The sequence below is a fragment of the Neovison vison genome, chromosome 5 (assembly GCF_020171115.1).
Source record: "Neovison vison isolate M4711 chromosome 5, ASM_NN_V1, whole genome shotgun sequence".
NCBI lineage: Eukaryota > Metazoa > Chordata > Mammalia > Carnivora > Mustelidae > Neogale > Neogale vison.
In genome coordinates, this window is record NC_058095.1 from 109,517,305 (window position 1) to 109,532,024 (window position 14,720).

The 14,720-nt window shown below is 41.7% G+C and overlaps 1 protein-coding gene across 4 annotated transcripts in view; it reads right to left on the reverse strand.

The window, feature by feature from the left end:
- LRCH1 (leucine rich repeats and calponin homology domain containing 1) overlaps positions 1-14,720 on the reverse strand; it is a 193,412-nt gene that overhangs the window by 9,509 nt on the left and 169,183 nt on the right. For 2 of the 4 annotated variants that reach the window (XM_044249740.1, XM_044249739.1), the window contains 2 exons: positions 13,162-13,299; positions 10,070-10,147 (listed from right to left, as the gene is read on the reverse strand). In XM_044249740.1, the coding sequence (XP_044105675.1) occupies positions 10,070-10,147; positions 13,162-13,299 (216 nt within the window). Of the gene's footprint in view, positions 1-600; positions 1,412-10,069; positions 10,148-13,161; positions 13,300-14,720 lie in introns of those variants that run through there. The other 2 variants (XM_044249742.1, XM_044249743.1) reach the window with 2 other exon arrangements.

Consider the following 14,720-nt stretch of genomic DNA (forward strand, 5'->3'; position numbering starts at 1 on the left):
AAGACATCCCAGAACCAGGAATATCTTGGCCAAGAAAAGATTCTAGTGGGTTTTTTCTTTTAGTTATAAACCGATCACATTGCTCCAAAAGTTATATATTAACTATATATAATCCTGTAAGCTCACTTAAGGTAGAAGCAGCTTGCTAATGTCACTGGGAAACAAAGGTTAAATAGACATTTCAAGTCATTAGGGACACTACATTCTTCTAAAATAAGAGTGTTCTTATTGTTGGCTTCTGCCATAGTAACCCAAGTGCTAGGGCCAAGATGTTCCATGACTCATGGCTTTATTTGAAAGCAAATACAGTCAAATCCATCACATTCTTGACCTGCAGTTACGATGTGATGTAGAAAAAAAGAGAAATGACCCACCCATTACATTACTTAAAAATATAAATCCCTTCTGGAAAATGCTTTCCTAAGAGCTCAGAGTAGACCTAACGGAGCAAAAAGTAAAAATATGCGCCAAGTGATGTGCAAGCGAATCCTCCAGGTGGCACTCTAACAGCCATGGACCCTCCTTCCAGCGACCCCCTGCACAGCTAGGTCTCATGCGGCAGCGCAGGGCAGAGGGGCTTCCTCCCTGTGGAAGTGGGCAGCAATGCTCCCTGGTGCCCCTCACAGCTCCCATGGCAAGCAACAGGGAGGAAGCCAACTGCATGGCCAGCAAAGCAGTCATTTGCCGATGGCATTTTTCAACTTGGTCAATAATGGTATTACTAAAGACTTAAATAGGCCAAATAGGGCCCCAAATGCCTATTCTGTGTCTCCTCCTTCTACACAATTGCCCAGTCCCGAATTAGGATCCGACGCTGACCCAAAGGAAAGATTTCCATACCCTAAATCCCCTCTGCTCCTGTTCTAGAATCTTCCGCTCTGCCCAGGGCAGAGAAGCTCCCTGGGAGAGAGAGAAGAACTGCAGTGCACTGCTGCCGGCACTATGGGAATGAGAAAGCGTGAGGTCTGGATACACTGGTCGCTGTCTTCCAGTAAGGGGGAGAAATTCTTTAATGGCAACTGCGTTCTATGAAATAGTTTGTGCTTTGGGAAAATCGGACGCGTAATGTCCGGCTTCAGAACTCCAGAGATCACTCAAGAGATGACAGGGAGGGAAGTTGGCCAGGCAAAGGCTCAGATGGCGGAAGGGGCCTGCGATGGATCAGGGTGACATAGCAGAGGGAGTGTGGGCGCACATGCAGGCGTTAGGCGGACAGAGCATTCCAGCGGTAAGTGATATAGATCAGCACTATAAAGAGAATATGGACAAGACAGAAGCTTAGAAGGTCCCTGGAGCGGAGGGCAGAAGTTGGTGGTGGGGGTTTCTCCCCAAGTGCCAGCAGAGTGTCAACAGTCTTTCGAATGTGATGAAAGTCCGACTGCAGGATGTCATACGGAGAGCAGAGGTCGGCCTATTCCGTGGGCAGCCATTAGAACAGAAAGAGACAGTGCATACAATTAAAAATACACAGAAGAACAGCTGGAAAGAAGCACACATTTCTGGTTACTAGCAAATGGCAAGAGTAACCCCTTATTTCAAGCAGGTAAAACCCATTCCACCATCAGAGATTTTTCTTAACCCATTACAAAAGAAAAGCAGCATACCCAACGTGTTTTCTGCAAACAGCACAAAGAAATCCTCTACTAAGGAATGCCATCATTTAGGAATGGCGCATTCTGCAATTTGTAGGTCATTCTGGCATTGAAACGGTTCGAATATTTCAGTGTTATCACGTGCTCACCAAGGGCATAAGAATAAGAGCTTTTCACTAGGGACACTGAGGACATAACCTTACCTAAGGGAAAAATATAAACTTCCAAGTTGAGTCCCCACCTGTCCTCACCATTCTCAATGTGGTCTTCAGCCTGGTTTATGAAGACTGAATGAATATAAGTGAGTTCTCGCTGATAGGTGATATGTCCATCTAATTTTTTTCTTGTTTTAAGGGTTATTGATAAACTCTGGGGAATGCTGGTTTTAATTATGTTCCTAACACGTGTCAGAAAGTACATTAAATTTCATGTTTTTGCAGCCACCCATAAGCCAAAGTCTAGAGGAGCCTTCTCGGATGTGCAGTTAGAATAAAAGTACACGCCCACATGGGGCTGTTAGGTGAATTTCTTCACCACTAAACAGGTAGAGTGGGGCACAGGTCTTCTGAGTCGGCCTCTGGATATCTGCAGCTGGATATCTACAGCAAACCTGACTCACTCAGTTCCTCAACTGGAAATGACCACAGCTTACCATTAACAGTGGTTATAACTAATAGGTCAGTAGGAAAGAGAAGTAGTTTTGTGTCCAAATTAAAAAAGGACTGAAAATATTTATATTTTATAACATATTTTGCCACAGTTTTACCCTTTATTTTAGCCTCATTTGCGAAGGCAGATGCAAATCGTGGAGCCACTGAGAGATTCTAAGATATGAGATGCTGTCTTGCTTATATCCTCTGAAGTTAGCTTGATGCCCTCAGATAAATAGGAATACTACAATAGCAAGTGGGATGAATAAGGTGAAAAGCATTCAACTCTTATTTTAATTTATGAAGGTTGAGATGCGGCTGTGAAGAAAAGACTTTTTAAAGCTATCAAGTCTCCTTAATATTCTATTCAGATAATGCATCTTTTCTCAGTGGATTTGGAGGAATCAAATTACCACTGTTACTTTCCTAAGAATTAAAACAGCTACACATAGATTTGATTTCACTGGGAGAGAGAGGCTGGTCACGGACGAAGCAGATGGGGAAACATCGAAAGAAAGAAGTTTTTATTGCAATCAGAATTTTCTATTGCAATGTTGGGCTTTAACCAGTGAAATCTGAGCAAAGCAGACGTAAGACAGAAGGCATCGACAGACTAAAATGTGATTTTCACGAAAGTGGGTATTTCCATGTTAAAAGCAAATCATTCTACCTCTAGTGTGTATTTTAATACATTTCCTGGAGCCCTGTGAGAAATGTCTGGTCTGCAACCTGGCAGCGCCATCGAAGAACTTCAATCAGATTGTCCTTGTTGTGTTCTTCAGTAGTTCTTCTCACATGGGGAACCAAAACATAACACTCTTCTCCGCCTGGAATTAATTTCATGATGCCACAGATTCTGGGCTTAATTCAGATTAAAGTGGGTAGGGGCTAGACTCACAGTCCACAGTGGCTGGTTTAAACTAAATCATAATCTCTAAAGGAAAAGGCATGGGTCTAAGGTCATCTGGTAGGCAAAAACTGGAATCCCTATAATGGGGAGAGTGCAGGCTGCTGGGGCCCTCTCTTACCTGCTCTCTGATTCTGTCCCTCATCCCTCAGCAGCCCTCGGGGCAGCCTCTGAGGGGATGTTGGGGTAGGAACCAGGGCTGAAACCTCTGGGAGAAATGAATTTTCTGACCCTTATGCCTACCAAATTACAGTCGTAATGAGAGGGACTTAGGGATTATACAAAATGCTAAAAAGGAAGAAAATTTAAAGAGACAATTAAGGAGGCAAAATTCCACTCAAAATTAGTAATGACTGCAGGCATTTGAAAAACACAGTTAACATAATCAGAGTCCTCAGAACAAGTATGGATGCTAATTCCCACCAGAGAGAACAGAAATCACAATCGCCAGAGGTTAACTGATTCTCTTAGAGTCAACTCAAAAATGTGTGACTAAGATTACTATTAAAAGATTAGCCCAGTTTCCCCGAATACTATGGACACAAACAGAAATGTAGACAGATCAGGCAAAAGATCTGGTTTATAAACGTTCTGAGCGTCATACAGTCTAAATTCTAGGAAATTTAGGGCGCCTGGGTGGCTCAGTGGGTTAAGCCGCTGCCTTCGGCTCAGGTCATGATCTCAGGGTCCTGGGATCGAGTTCCGCATCGGGCTCTCTGCTCAGCAGGGAGCCTGCTTCCTCATCTCTCTCTCTCTCTCTCTGCCTGCCTCTCTGCCTACTTGTGATCTCTGTCTGTCAAATAAATAAATAAAATCTTAAAATAAATAAATAAATAAATAAATTCTAGGAAATTTAGAATATATTCAATTTATTCAAATATAATTTTAAAGGTCAACACCTAAAAAGTATTTTTTTAAAAATCCAAGATAACAAGGATCAGGAATGTTGATAGTAATTCTGAACATTTAAAGTGCTGATGGACAAGGTATAAAATCTGGAGGGGTGGGGTGAGGTACTGAAGGATTTCTAGAATTTTCTCCAAATATATGAGAACTAATCATCAATTTTAAGGACTTACAGGAAAACTGTTATTATCAGTAAACCACTTTATCTAGAATTGTAACTGAAGGTGCTGCTTTTAAAATGTTTATTCTTGGGGTGCCTGGGTGGCTCAGTCAGTTAAGTGTCTGCCTTTGGCTCAGGTCCTAATCCCAGGATCCTGGGATTAAGTCCTACATCAGGCTCCTTGCTCCGTGGGGAGCCTGCTTCCCCCTCAGCTTGCCACTCCCTCTGCTTGTGAGTGCTCTTTCTCTGACAAATAAAATCTTTAAAAAAGAATAAAAAATAAAAGGTTTATTCTCAACAATGCGCATATGAACTGCTGACCACAGGCGACCCTGCCGTCAGGAGACACACAGTGGGAAAGGAGTCTTATTTTCTCAATGGTAAACACATACTACTTGTTAAGAAATGCACCTGATTTTACACACTGGAGACTGACCCTTTTTAATAAATTATGAATTTAAAAACTGCTGTTAATAAAATAATAAATGTGCTAGTCTACACCTCTGGTTATCTGACCTCAAGACTAACCAATATAAATAGAAAATTAAACTTTGTAATAATAATCTCATCCCATCCCCCCAAAATTATTTATTAGTTATGATTTAAATTGATGCTAAAGTTACTGATTAGGGGGAAGAAAAGAGGCGTAAAGCTCAAAGAGAAAGAATTCATTTCTCCTGTTCTCACAAGATTAAAGCAACAACAAAAAAGAGTTGCATATTCAATTTATAGAATGTACATCAATTAAAAAAAAATTCAGAGTAGTTACAAATTTCCTAAAACCTCACTGACAGTAGGGAAGTTACTACTGTTACTTTCAGATATCACTATCTCATTACAAAAAAATAACAAAAGGCAAATATGAAAGGTATTGCAAAGAAGACTCGGCCACCATGTCAACTCTGTCAACTCAGTCACAATGTCAACTTGATCAACCACTTAGATCAACATGATCATTGTTAGAATCTGAATGTTCTCTAGGATTTTATTTTTAACTCCATTTGGCCGATGCAGAAGCTGAGGGATCCCCTGCGGTCTCGCAAGCCCCTGGCCTCTGTGCTGCCCAGGCAGGCGGGGGCCCAAGGAGTCTTCCACTAAGAGAAGCTGCTGCCCAAACCCTCTTCTCTACTTCTCCTCTGCAGACAGTAATGACTATGAAGTTCCCTCCTCCTCTAAAGAGAGCAAATGTCTTAAATTAAGGACCTTGCTCCTTAGAGAGGTCTGAGGCCAAGGCTACTTATTTAAAACTGAGTAGAAAAATGTACCTGGTGAACCAAACAAATACCTATTTTCTAATACTTTTAATGCTTCATAAATCAGATGTTTCTTTGGACCTGCGACAACACTAATAAGAGCCCCAAACTGCCCTCAATTTGAATCAATTTGGAAACCCTCAGCTGCCAACCACGAATCTTCTACAAGTTTACAGGCCAAGGAAAGAAGCCTCAGTGTGTTCATTAAGGGCCTCACGAGTCCGAGGGTTAACCAAACTCAGAGTCTTGGGTGATGCAAAGAATGTATCCTCAAGAGTTTGAGAGCCCACCAAGGGTAGGCCTGTCTTCAAGGTCGAGCTGATGCTGCAGCGCTCCAGAAGTCAAAGACGGCTCGCACGGTCTGACCACCGGCCTCATTACCGCAAGGAGCTCTGGGTGGTGCCAGCACCACCATCCAATCCCCAGATTTCCCCAGGCTCCCTGATGCACCTGCAGTTAATCCTTCTACTGACGAATAGGCCCCCTAAGCAGGGGAAGCAATTACAGAGCTGCAGGATACGGATGAGCTTTCATGGAATCTACAGCTCAAAGCACTCTGGGAGTCCGATGATTTCCAGACTGTGTTTAGCAATAGGATATCTTTGTCCCCAAAGAGAATGGTAGCTGGGAATCCAATATAGACTATGGGCAAAGGAGAAACTGCTCTGGCGGATGCAAAGGAGCTGGAATGATTTGTAGTCTCCTCCCCACCCCTTGTCTTTCCCTCACCTCCTGTGCTGGCTACTGGAAAGACTCCAGGGCTCTGAAGAACGTGGTTGGAATTTACTGCAACACCTGCTGTCCGCAGAGAGGGGCGCTGGGGCACAGAGAGCAGGGCTCCAACGCCAGATCCGCAGCTACACAGCTGCTAGCCTGAGCTTCGGAAAGGGGTTCACCTTTCCCCACTTTAGTTTCCTCAGAGTGTAGCCATCAAACATTTACCTCCAACCCTCCACAGTGAGCATGTAAGATGAGTGCCTGCATGAGAAGTCCTCCATGAAGGGTTAACTGCTGCACAGTTTAAGGAGTTAGCCTCAGGGCACAGAACTTGTTACCAGCACCTGTAGAGGTAATTGACCCCAAACCTCCGTATTCTCTCTCTCTGCTCACAGATCCCCTTCACCCACTCACTCTTCTCCTTCCAGGTTATGTTTGCTCTGTTTGTGTCCCTTTTGTGGAGGAAGTGGTCTCCAAACCAAAACCCCAAGGCACCCGAAATGAGCAGCAGGAGGGAAAATAACTTACACTGAAATAATTATTGGAAGGGATGTCATCCTCTCCACTGAGAAAGAAACTTGCCCGCGAGTGCTACTTCCGGTTCATTTTTAAGGACCTCTCCTTGGCAATCTCATTAGCAAGCCTCTACCTCATAGCAAATTAATAGCAAGTTAATTCTCCTGTTACCCTAACAGAATTGCTAATGTCTTTCTGTGATATCTTCTCTCCATCAGTAGCAGCTGCTGTTCCAAATTCTGTCTGTTCCCCTGACTACGGAGCCAAGGGGACAGAGCTGGCCTTAACCAGACATCACAAATAACACCCAGAGGTCTAGAGTTGCCTTACCTGTCCTCATATGCTAACCTCCCACAAGTACGCTGACCGCAATCCATTTGAAGAAGGCACATTTAAAGGTAATCCACACCAGAGTGAAATGCTTCATGAACCTTGACCCATCCTGAGGCACAGAGCTAGGACTGTGTCCACCGGGACTTCTAAGGAAAATATAATGAACTAGAACAATTGGAACATTTTTAGAATGATTTCCATCCCTTCAGATTCTTTTTTTTTTTTTCCAGGTTCTTTTATATGTAAAAACTACCCAGTGCTCAGCAACCACATTCCACAAAATTGTATCAGGGGCCAGTACTGGCCTTTGTGTTGGAGCTTCCAACAGTGATTCCATGACAAAGGACACCAAATGCAGAGCTTAGAGCACATCTGTGACCTTCTAGTCGCTACCGGGTGATTCATCACTGTCAATTAGTATGGAGCTTATTTATAAACTATAGAATTCACCACCTCTGTGACTTACGAGTGTCTGTGAGAAGCTAAGTAATGAAAGAAAGAAAGCAGGAAAAGCTTACACTGAGGAATTAACTGTCTGTGACTGGGAAATCAATGACTATTTTGTTCCCCAAATATGAAGTGTGATGCAATTAAGAAAATGTAATGGCATAGGTTCTCTCTCTTTCTCTCTCTCTTTTTTTTTTTTTTTGTACCAGTCTTTTCAAATGTCTGATCATATATGGAGAATTTCTGCACTTAGGCTTGTGATATAATTTTTTAATGTAAATAATTAATTGTAGTGTGCCACATACACATTATAACATCAACCCCCTTCAGTAGTGCAAGAAATGTATCTAAAGGAATCATTCCACCCCTCCCCCAACTCACTATCCTATGTCCAGATGACAAGATTTCCTCATTTCCAATCATGTATTCCTCGTTGCTTCTGTGAGATGAAAGCAAGCTCCCTTGTGTGTACAGGGAGATCTGCCAATTACCTTCCAACAGCATTTCTAGTTTTCCACGTGAACACTCCTTCCTTAGTTTAATATATGTCCTTAAGAAGTTCAATTGCTAACTAACCAACAGAATTTTTCTGGTAGCAAAAAGCTTAATGTAACTGTAGTCACTGGTAAAATGCTATTGGATTATCCATCAGGATGGATATATGTGTACACACACACACATGCAAGCATACACACAACCACACATACACATTATACAGGATGAAAACTTGAAGGTCTCCTCAAATCTTAAAAAAAAAATATCAAAAATGGCATAAGTAATATATTTCTTACTAAGCATAGCTGAATGGGACCCTGGCAAGAAAGGTTATTTATTCCCTGTAACTCAATCTTCTCAGAAATTATGAACTGCTGATTAGTGCCATGGGACATGGTGCTAGGGGCATATTTCAGAAATTATGATACATTTTTTGGTGCATTTTTTGGTAATTTAATTTCCTTTTCCCTACTTTAAAAGAAAATTGCAATTACCAATCTTTACTCATAACACTTGGTTAAGGGCATCTACATTTCATTTTGTACCACCAGAAGCCAAAAAAATTTTCTGAGTTTAAGAACATCACAAGGGATTAGGTCATAACTCACCAGTGCTTTCTAGCACAGACACAAATAACTTCTGAAACTTGGTATGATAGCTTTGATTCGCACATGGAAATCTTATTGGCCCAGGATGGGATCACATTATTAAAAATAGTATGTATAGGAAGTTTTAAAAATACTTGAAGCCAACAAAGTATATGCAATATTAATAAATACACAGGTAATACAGACACACAGATTCACATTGTTGAAAGACATCTGGATTGATCACAAAGACATTTAGTCCATCATATAAAGATTGTACTCTTTTTAAACATGAATTTACAAGCTTTTCTTTATGGATATAGTTCTGACATAATGATGATTTAATAGGTCTCTCCTTGTCTTCAAATAAGATGAAAAAAAATTATACCACTAACCCCTTACCTTCGAATCTTCTTAACAAGCTAAAAGAGGGAGGGAGGGAAGAAGGAAGGAAAGAAAGATGGAAGGGGGGAGGAAGGGAAGATGGAGGGAAAAAGGGGAAAATGGGAAGAAAGGAGAATAACCCTTTCTTAATTCCAATACCTAACTCCTATCACTGAAGAGAATAATGTTACAATATATTTCCCTCACATATTCATAAACAGTATTTCATGACAGAATTTGTAGTTACTTTGTCTTTGGCAGATAGGAAAACACAGAAGAAAATTTTTTTAAAAATGTAATTTTCTGTGCATTTCCGTTTATCACAATGATAAATTTCTCAACTTACCCCCAAATACTGAGTGGACTGGCTTTTGTCTCCTGAAGAAATCATTTTATGTTACTAATAGCGAAGTCCTCTAAAAGCCCCAAATTAGCCATCAGGCTGAGTGAGGCTGGGACTGAGCTTGGGAGAAAGGAAAGTAGCCAAGTATAGTTGGGCTGCCTATAGGGAACGCCAGTTGGGTCTACAGCGGACTAACGGGGTGGGGGGGAACGGAACTGCAAACAGGTAACAGATTATAAAGCAACATACAAACATTGTTATTATTATTGGTAAAAATTAATTATAATAATAACAATAGTTATAACATTTTCAACATTGATCATTTTGATCCACATAACCAAAATGCAACTATACGGAATGGAAATCAACAGATTAGTAGTCAACTACAGGTCTGCTTTGCCTAAGAGCTGTGGATGAGGAAAACAAATAGCTCCAAAATTCTTCCCTGTGGAACCTGCTAGAAGGCTCACTGAAGCCGCAATAGTTTCTGCTCTTGGAGTAGAGATTCGAGCTGACGATTTTGCATTTGTTTCAAAACCTTAAGGAAATTATATTCTCTTTTCCCTCAGTACTGACCCTACCACTTCAAGCCATTTTAATTTCATTTCAATAGAGAAATTTAAACTAAAATTTTATATAACTTATTTAATAGTATTCCTTAAGAAAGACTGAGACTAAAAAGCATGTGCAAAGCTATACATCCATTCAGTGGATTCAAACACATATATTAAAGGAAATCTGCACCAAAACATAGTTCTGGGGACTAAGTTTGACGTTACCTCTGGTACTCCTAATTTTCGGCATGCTTCCAAAAAGTTTTCCACATTTCTTCTGCATTTGGCCATGCTAAGTTTGGGCTAGAAATACAAATAGGCAGAAATAATGAATTATTAAGAGAGAAATAATTTTAGTAACAGGTTAAATTTTAAACTTTCTAATGCCACAACTAACACATGTTCATGGGAGGAAAAATATATATGCAAAAAGAAGACAATAAATATCATCTAGAAATATCTACCTAGAGATAAGAATTATTAAGATTTTGGATTCTATTCTTCCAGACATTGTATATGCTGTGATGTGTGTATATGTGTGTGTGTGTGTGTGTGTGTGTATAAAGATGTAAGTAAATGGGGCACCTGACTCATTCTACGACGTTGCCTGGGTTTAGGGTAGAAAAGCACTTGCTATAAATACAATAGTTAGAGATTCAACCACACCATGGGCTGAAGAGTCAAAATGGCACCAACCTGGTATACAGAAAATGGACAATAGTAGTTTTGCAAATGAAAAATTAGACTGCTTAATGCTGACAATAATGTGGTTAGAAAAGGCACCCAGTGCTGTCAGGGCAGCGATGATGGTGCAAACAGAGGGTTTCCCAGGGGTCAGATACCCTGCTCCGGGCTAAGTGTGTACCTGTGGAAGCCAAACATGCAAGCCTCATGGTCGCTTAGCTCCAGTCCAGTGGGAACTATTGGTAAGCTGAAGGAGATTACAGTACAGTATGGTATAGGTCTTGGCTGTGACATGACGATAAGGAGGGTAAAAAAAAAGCAGGGAAAAGAATCTAACTCCGTTCTATAGGGTCAAGAATAGCTTAGCTCCTGGAGATGTTGAAGGAGGGAGAAATGGGAGCCTGCATGGTGAGCTTCAAGGTGAGGGGATGTGGAGAGAGGGTAGGGAGCAGCCTTCTGCATTAGAGAGCACAGCCTGTGCAGACACTGCATGGACAGTGAGGGCTCAGACTAGGACCCAAGCAGGCTCCAATGTGCAGCACGGCTGGGCTGCTCAGAGGAGCTCTGAGACACTCACTCAAGAATGTTTGCTAAGTGGACATTTGGAAACAGCCTGTATCTCTAAAAAGGAAAACTGTGATATGAAAACATAAGCTAAAATATCTTACAGCTATTAAAATGGGTATTTATGAAGGAATTTTGATGGCATGAGGAAACTCTAGATTTTGGTAAGTTTTAAAAACTACTAAATGGTATCCGTGAGGAGCTCGGAATTCAGGAACAACTTAAATGCAGAAAGGATGCTAGTAGTTTGTAGAGAAGCCAAAATGTTAACAGTGGTCTTCGGCTTATGGAATAAAGGCTGCTGGGTTTTGTTTTTTTTTATCCTTCCCCCGGAGTTTCTGTATTTTCTCTTGTTGGGCATTATTTCCTGTTATTCTTTCAATTAAAAAAAAATTATTTAACAAGCGAAATAGGGGCTCTTGAGCAGTTCAGGCAGTTAAGTGCCTGACTTCACTCAGGTCATGATCTCAGGGTTCTGGGATCAAGTCCCACATCGGGCTCTCTGCTCACTGGGGAGTCTGCTCCTCCCTCTGCCTCTGCCCCAACCCGTGCTCCCACTCTCTCTCTCTCCCCATCTTAAATAAATAAGTAAAAATCTTTAAAATAAATAAATAAATAAGAAAATAGGTGGACAATCAAAAGATTTCTAGATGAATGCAGCATGTCCTAAAGGCTTAATAAAATATAAAAATGCTGCCTGCCTCTCTGCCTACTTGTGATCTCTGTCTGTCAAATGAATAAATAAAATCTTTTAAATAAATAAATAAATACCTGCCTGAAGTCCTATGGCTTATAAGTAGATGTGGCATTTGAACCCAAACCCTGCATTCTTAGCCCCAAAACTCTTCCTCCTTTCCTAATGAACAGTGAAGAGTGTGGACAGAAACTCTTCTTTCTTGTCTACTTGCCTGAACCTGACCTAGCCTCCAGAGATAAGCTGATCCCTGATTCCCGACCCTCATCTGAATGACCATAAAATGGACTTGGTAGCTCTCTTCAGGGTAGAAAGAAACATGCTCTGTGATCTCCAGGCAGAGGCTCCCACCTCTAGCTTCATCTCCCCTACAGCAGAGATGAGGATTTTTTTTTTTAAAAGGTTTTATTTATTTGACAGAGAGAGACAGTGAGAGGGGGAATACAAGCAGGGGGAGTGGGAGAGGGAGAAGCAGGCTTCTTGCCAAAGCAGGGAGCCTGACACGGGGCTTGATCCCAGGACTCTGGGATCATAACTGGAGCTGAAGGCAGCTGCTTAACGACTGAGCCACCCAGGCACCCCAGAGATGAGGATTTTTAAGCCATTAGCAGAGTCTCGCCAATCTGCCTTTCTCACTACTGTCCTGGTAACTCGTGTACCTTGAGCAAAGGGAGGCATTGAGGAATCATTGAATTAATGCCCAGCTGACCAACCTCTGGCTTGACGGGTTATTTAAAATGTCATTTTACATAGAACCCACATCTTTTCAGAGTCATCCTAAAATCTTCAGTGACCAATAAAGAAATGAGATTCCACTTATTTTATTTTTTATTTTCTTAAGATTTTATTTGGGAGGGCGAGCGAGAGAGCAAGAGCATGACAGGGGAGAAGGTCAGAGGGAGAAGCAGACTCCCTGCGGAGCTGGGAGCCCAATGTGGGGATAGGACTTCAGGATCATGACCTGAGCCAAAGGCAGTTGCTTAACCAACTGAGCCACCCCAGCATCCCAAGAGATTCCATTTAGCAGAGAAGTCACCAACCAAAAAAAGCTGTCTGGAAAGACTCCTCACTGTTTAAGTAACCCCTAGTGAGAAATGAATCTTTACATCCATACAGCCTTAAAAGTTAGCAACCCAACCAGTAATTCCTTTAATGTGATGTGCTTTATCTTTGAAATAAATTCTTTTCTTTTTATTTACATATTTATATATTTTCCCCTTTTTGGTGGATTGCTGTTTCATTTAGAGCTTTTTCTTTCCTGCTCTTCTAATTGTTGAGATCCTGAGGGACCCTGCTGGCATCTTTAACAAGCAACACTGTACTCCAAAATTTGTCTTATGTGGACATTAGTTTCCCTTTATCTGGTGTTACTTACAACTGCTGGCGACGGGACGTGGATGCTTGCAACCGATCGCGGGCGGATGTGATTGACCAGGTGGCAGAGAACCACACCATCCATGAGTGCGGCCCCCAGGTCTTCGTGCAGGCTGACCTTGAGTCTCATCTCGATGCTCTGGGGGAGGAATCAGAGGGAATCCAGTTGTCATCAGGCAACAGAGGGTCAAATACAGTGATGGGTGTTTATGAATTGAGACATTAACTTCATTATGAGGACGAAGAATAGGAACACTTAGAAAACACTTTCATTATCTAACTTTTTCCAACAGATATTGTAGTAAAAATCCTGCTGTAGAAAAACAAATCCAGCTGTGCCTAATATTTTTAGTAGGTTGAGTGAATGGGATAATGGAATTACTTCTGGAGTTCAATGTTGCGTCAGCCTTGGCTATGGAAATACAAAACCAGAATGAGGTGATCAATGGAAAGCAGGTCCAACTGGTTCTGACAGTCTGCCAGGAGTAGAGGAGGGATTAAGGAATACTTTTCTCTTAGACTTTGTTTTTGCTGAGAATCAATTTTTTGACTTTAAAAAAACTGAATTTTCCGTTTTGAGATAATTACAAATTCATACCTGGTGACAAGAAATAATAGAGATCCTGTGGACCCTTCACCCCGTTTCCCCTGAAGGCAACAACTTGCAGAAGCATACCAGAGTACCACAGCAGGGTGCTGATGTGGATACAGTCAGAATCTGAGCTATTTCCATGACCACCTTCCTAATGGTGCATCTCTACAGCCACACCCACCTCACTCCCACCTGGAGTATTGCTTCAGCCCTGCTGTCCTTTGCCTTTCCTTCAAGGCTCCCATGACATGAATATTGGCCATCTGCTACATTCCCTCAGGTCCCTGAGGCTCTGCTCAGTTATTCTCCATCTGTTTCTCTCTGTTGTTCAGACTAGGCACCCTCTATCACTTCACTGTCACCTCCATTCTGCAGTTGAGCCCCTCCACTGGGCTTTTTGTTTGGGATAACGTGTTTTTCAGCCCTTTACTTCCACTGGGTTCTTCTTTAGGTCTTCTCTTTCTTTGTTAAAGCTTCTCTCTTTCTTTACTGATGTGCTCTACTGTTCCTCTCTGTTTCAACCATGTTTGTAATTGCTTGTTGGAGCACTGTTATCAAGCATGCTTTAAAATTTTTGTCAGGTAATCCTAACATCTCTGCCATATTACTGCTGTCAGCTGTTGACTATCTTTTTGCATTCAATTTGAAATCTTCTGGTTCTTGGTAGGATGACTGACTTTTTTGTGGAAACTTGGACATTTGCCTATTATGTTAGGAGACTCAAGATTCTATTTAAACCTTCAGTTTTAACTGGCTTTTGGGGACACTGCTCTGGCAGGAAATGGGGGTTACTATCTTATTACCACTGGGCAAATGCAGATATCTATGCTTCCCACTTGATCTCAGTTAACTTGGTGGAGGGAAGTTCTAACTGCTGGATGCAGGTGGAAATCCCAAGTCCCATGTAGTCTCCACTGACGCCATGGTAGGAGATGGGCTTGTTCCCAGCTAGCATGGAGGAGACTCCT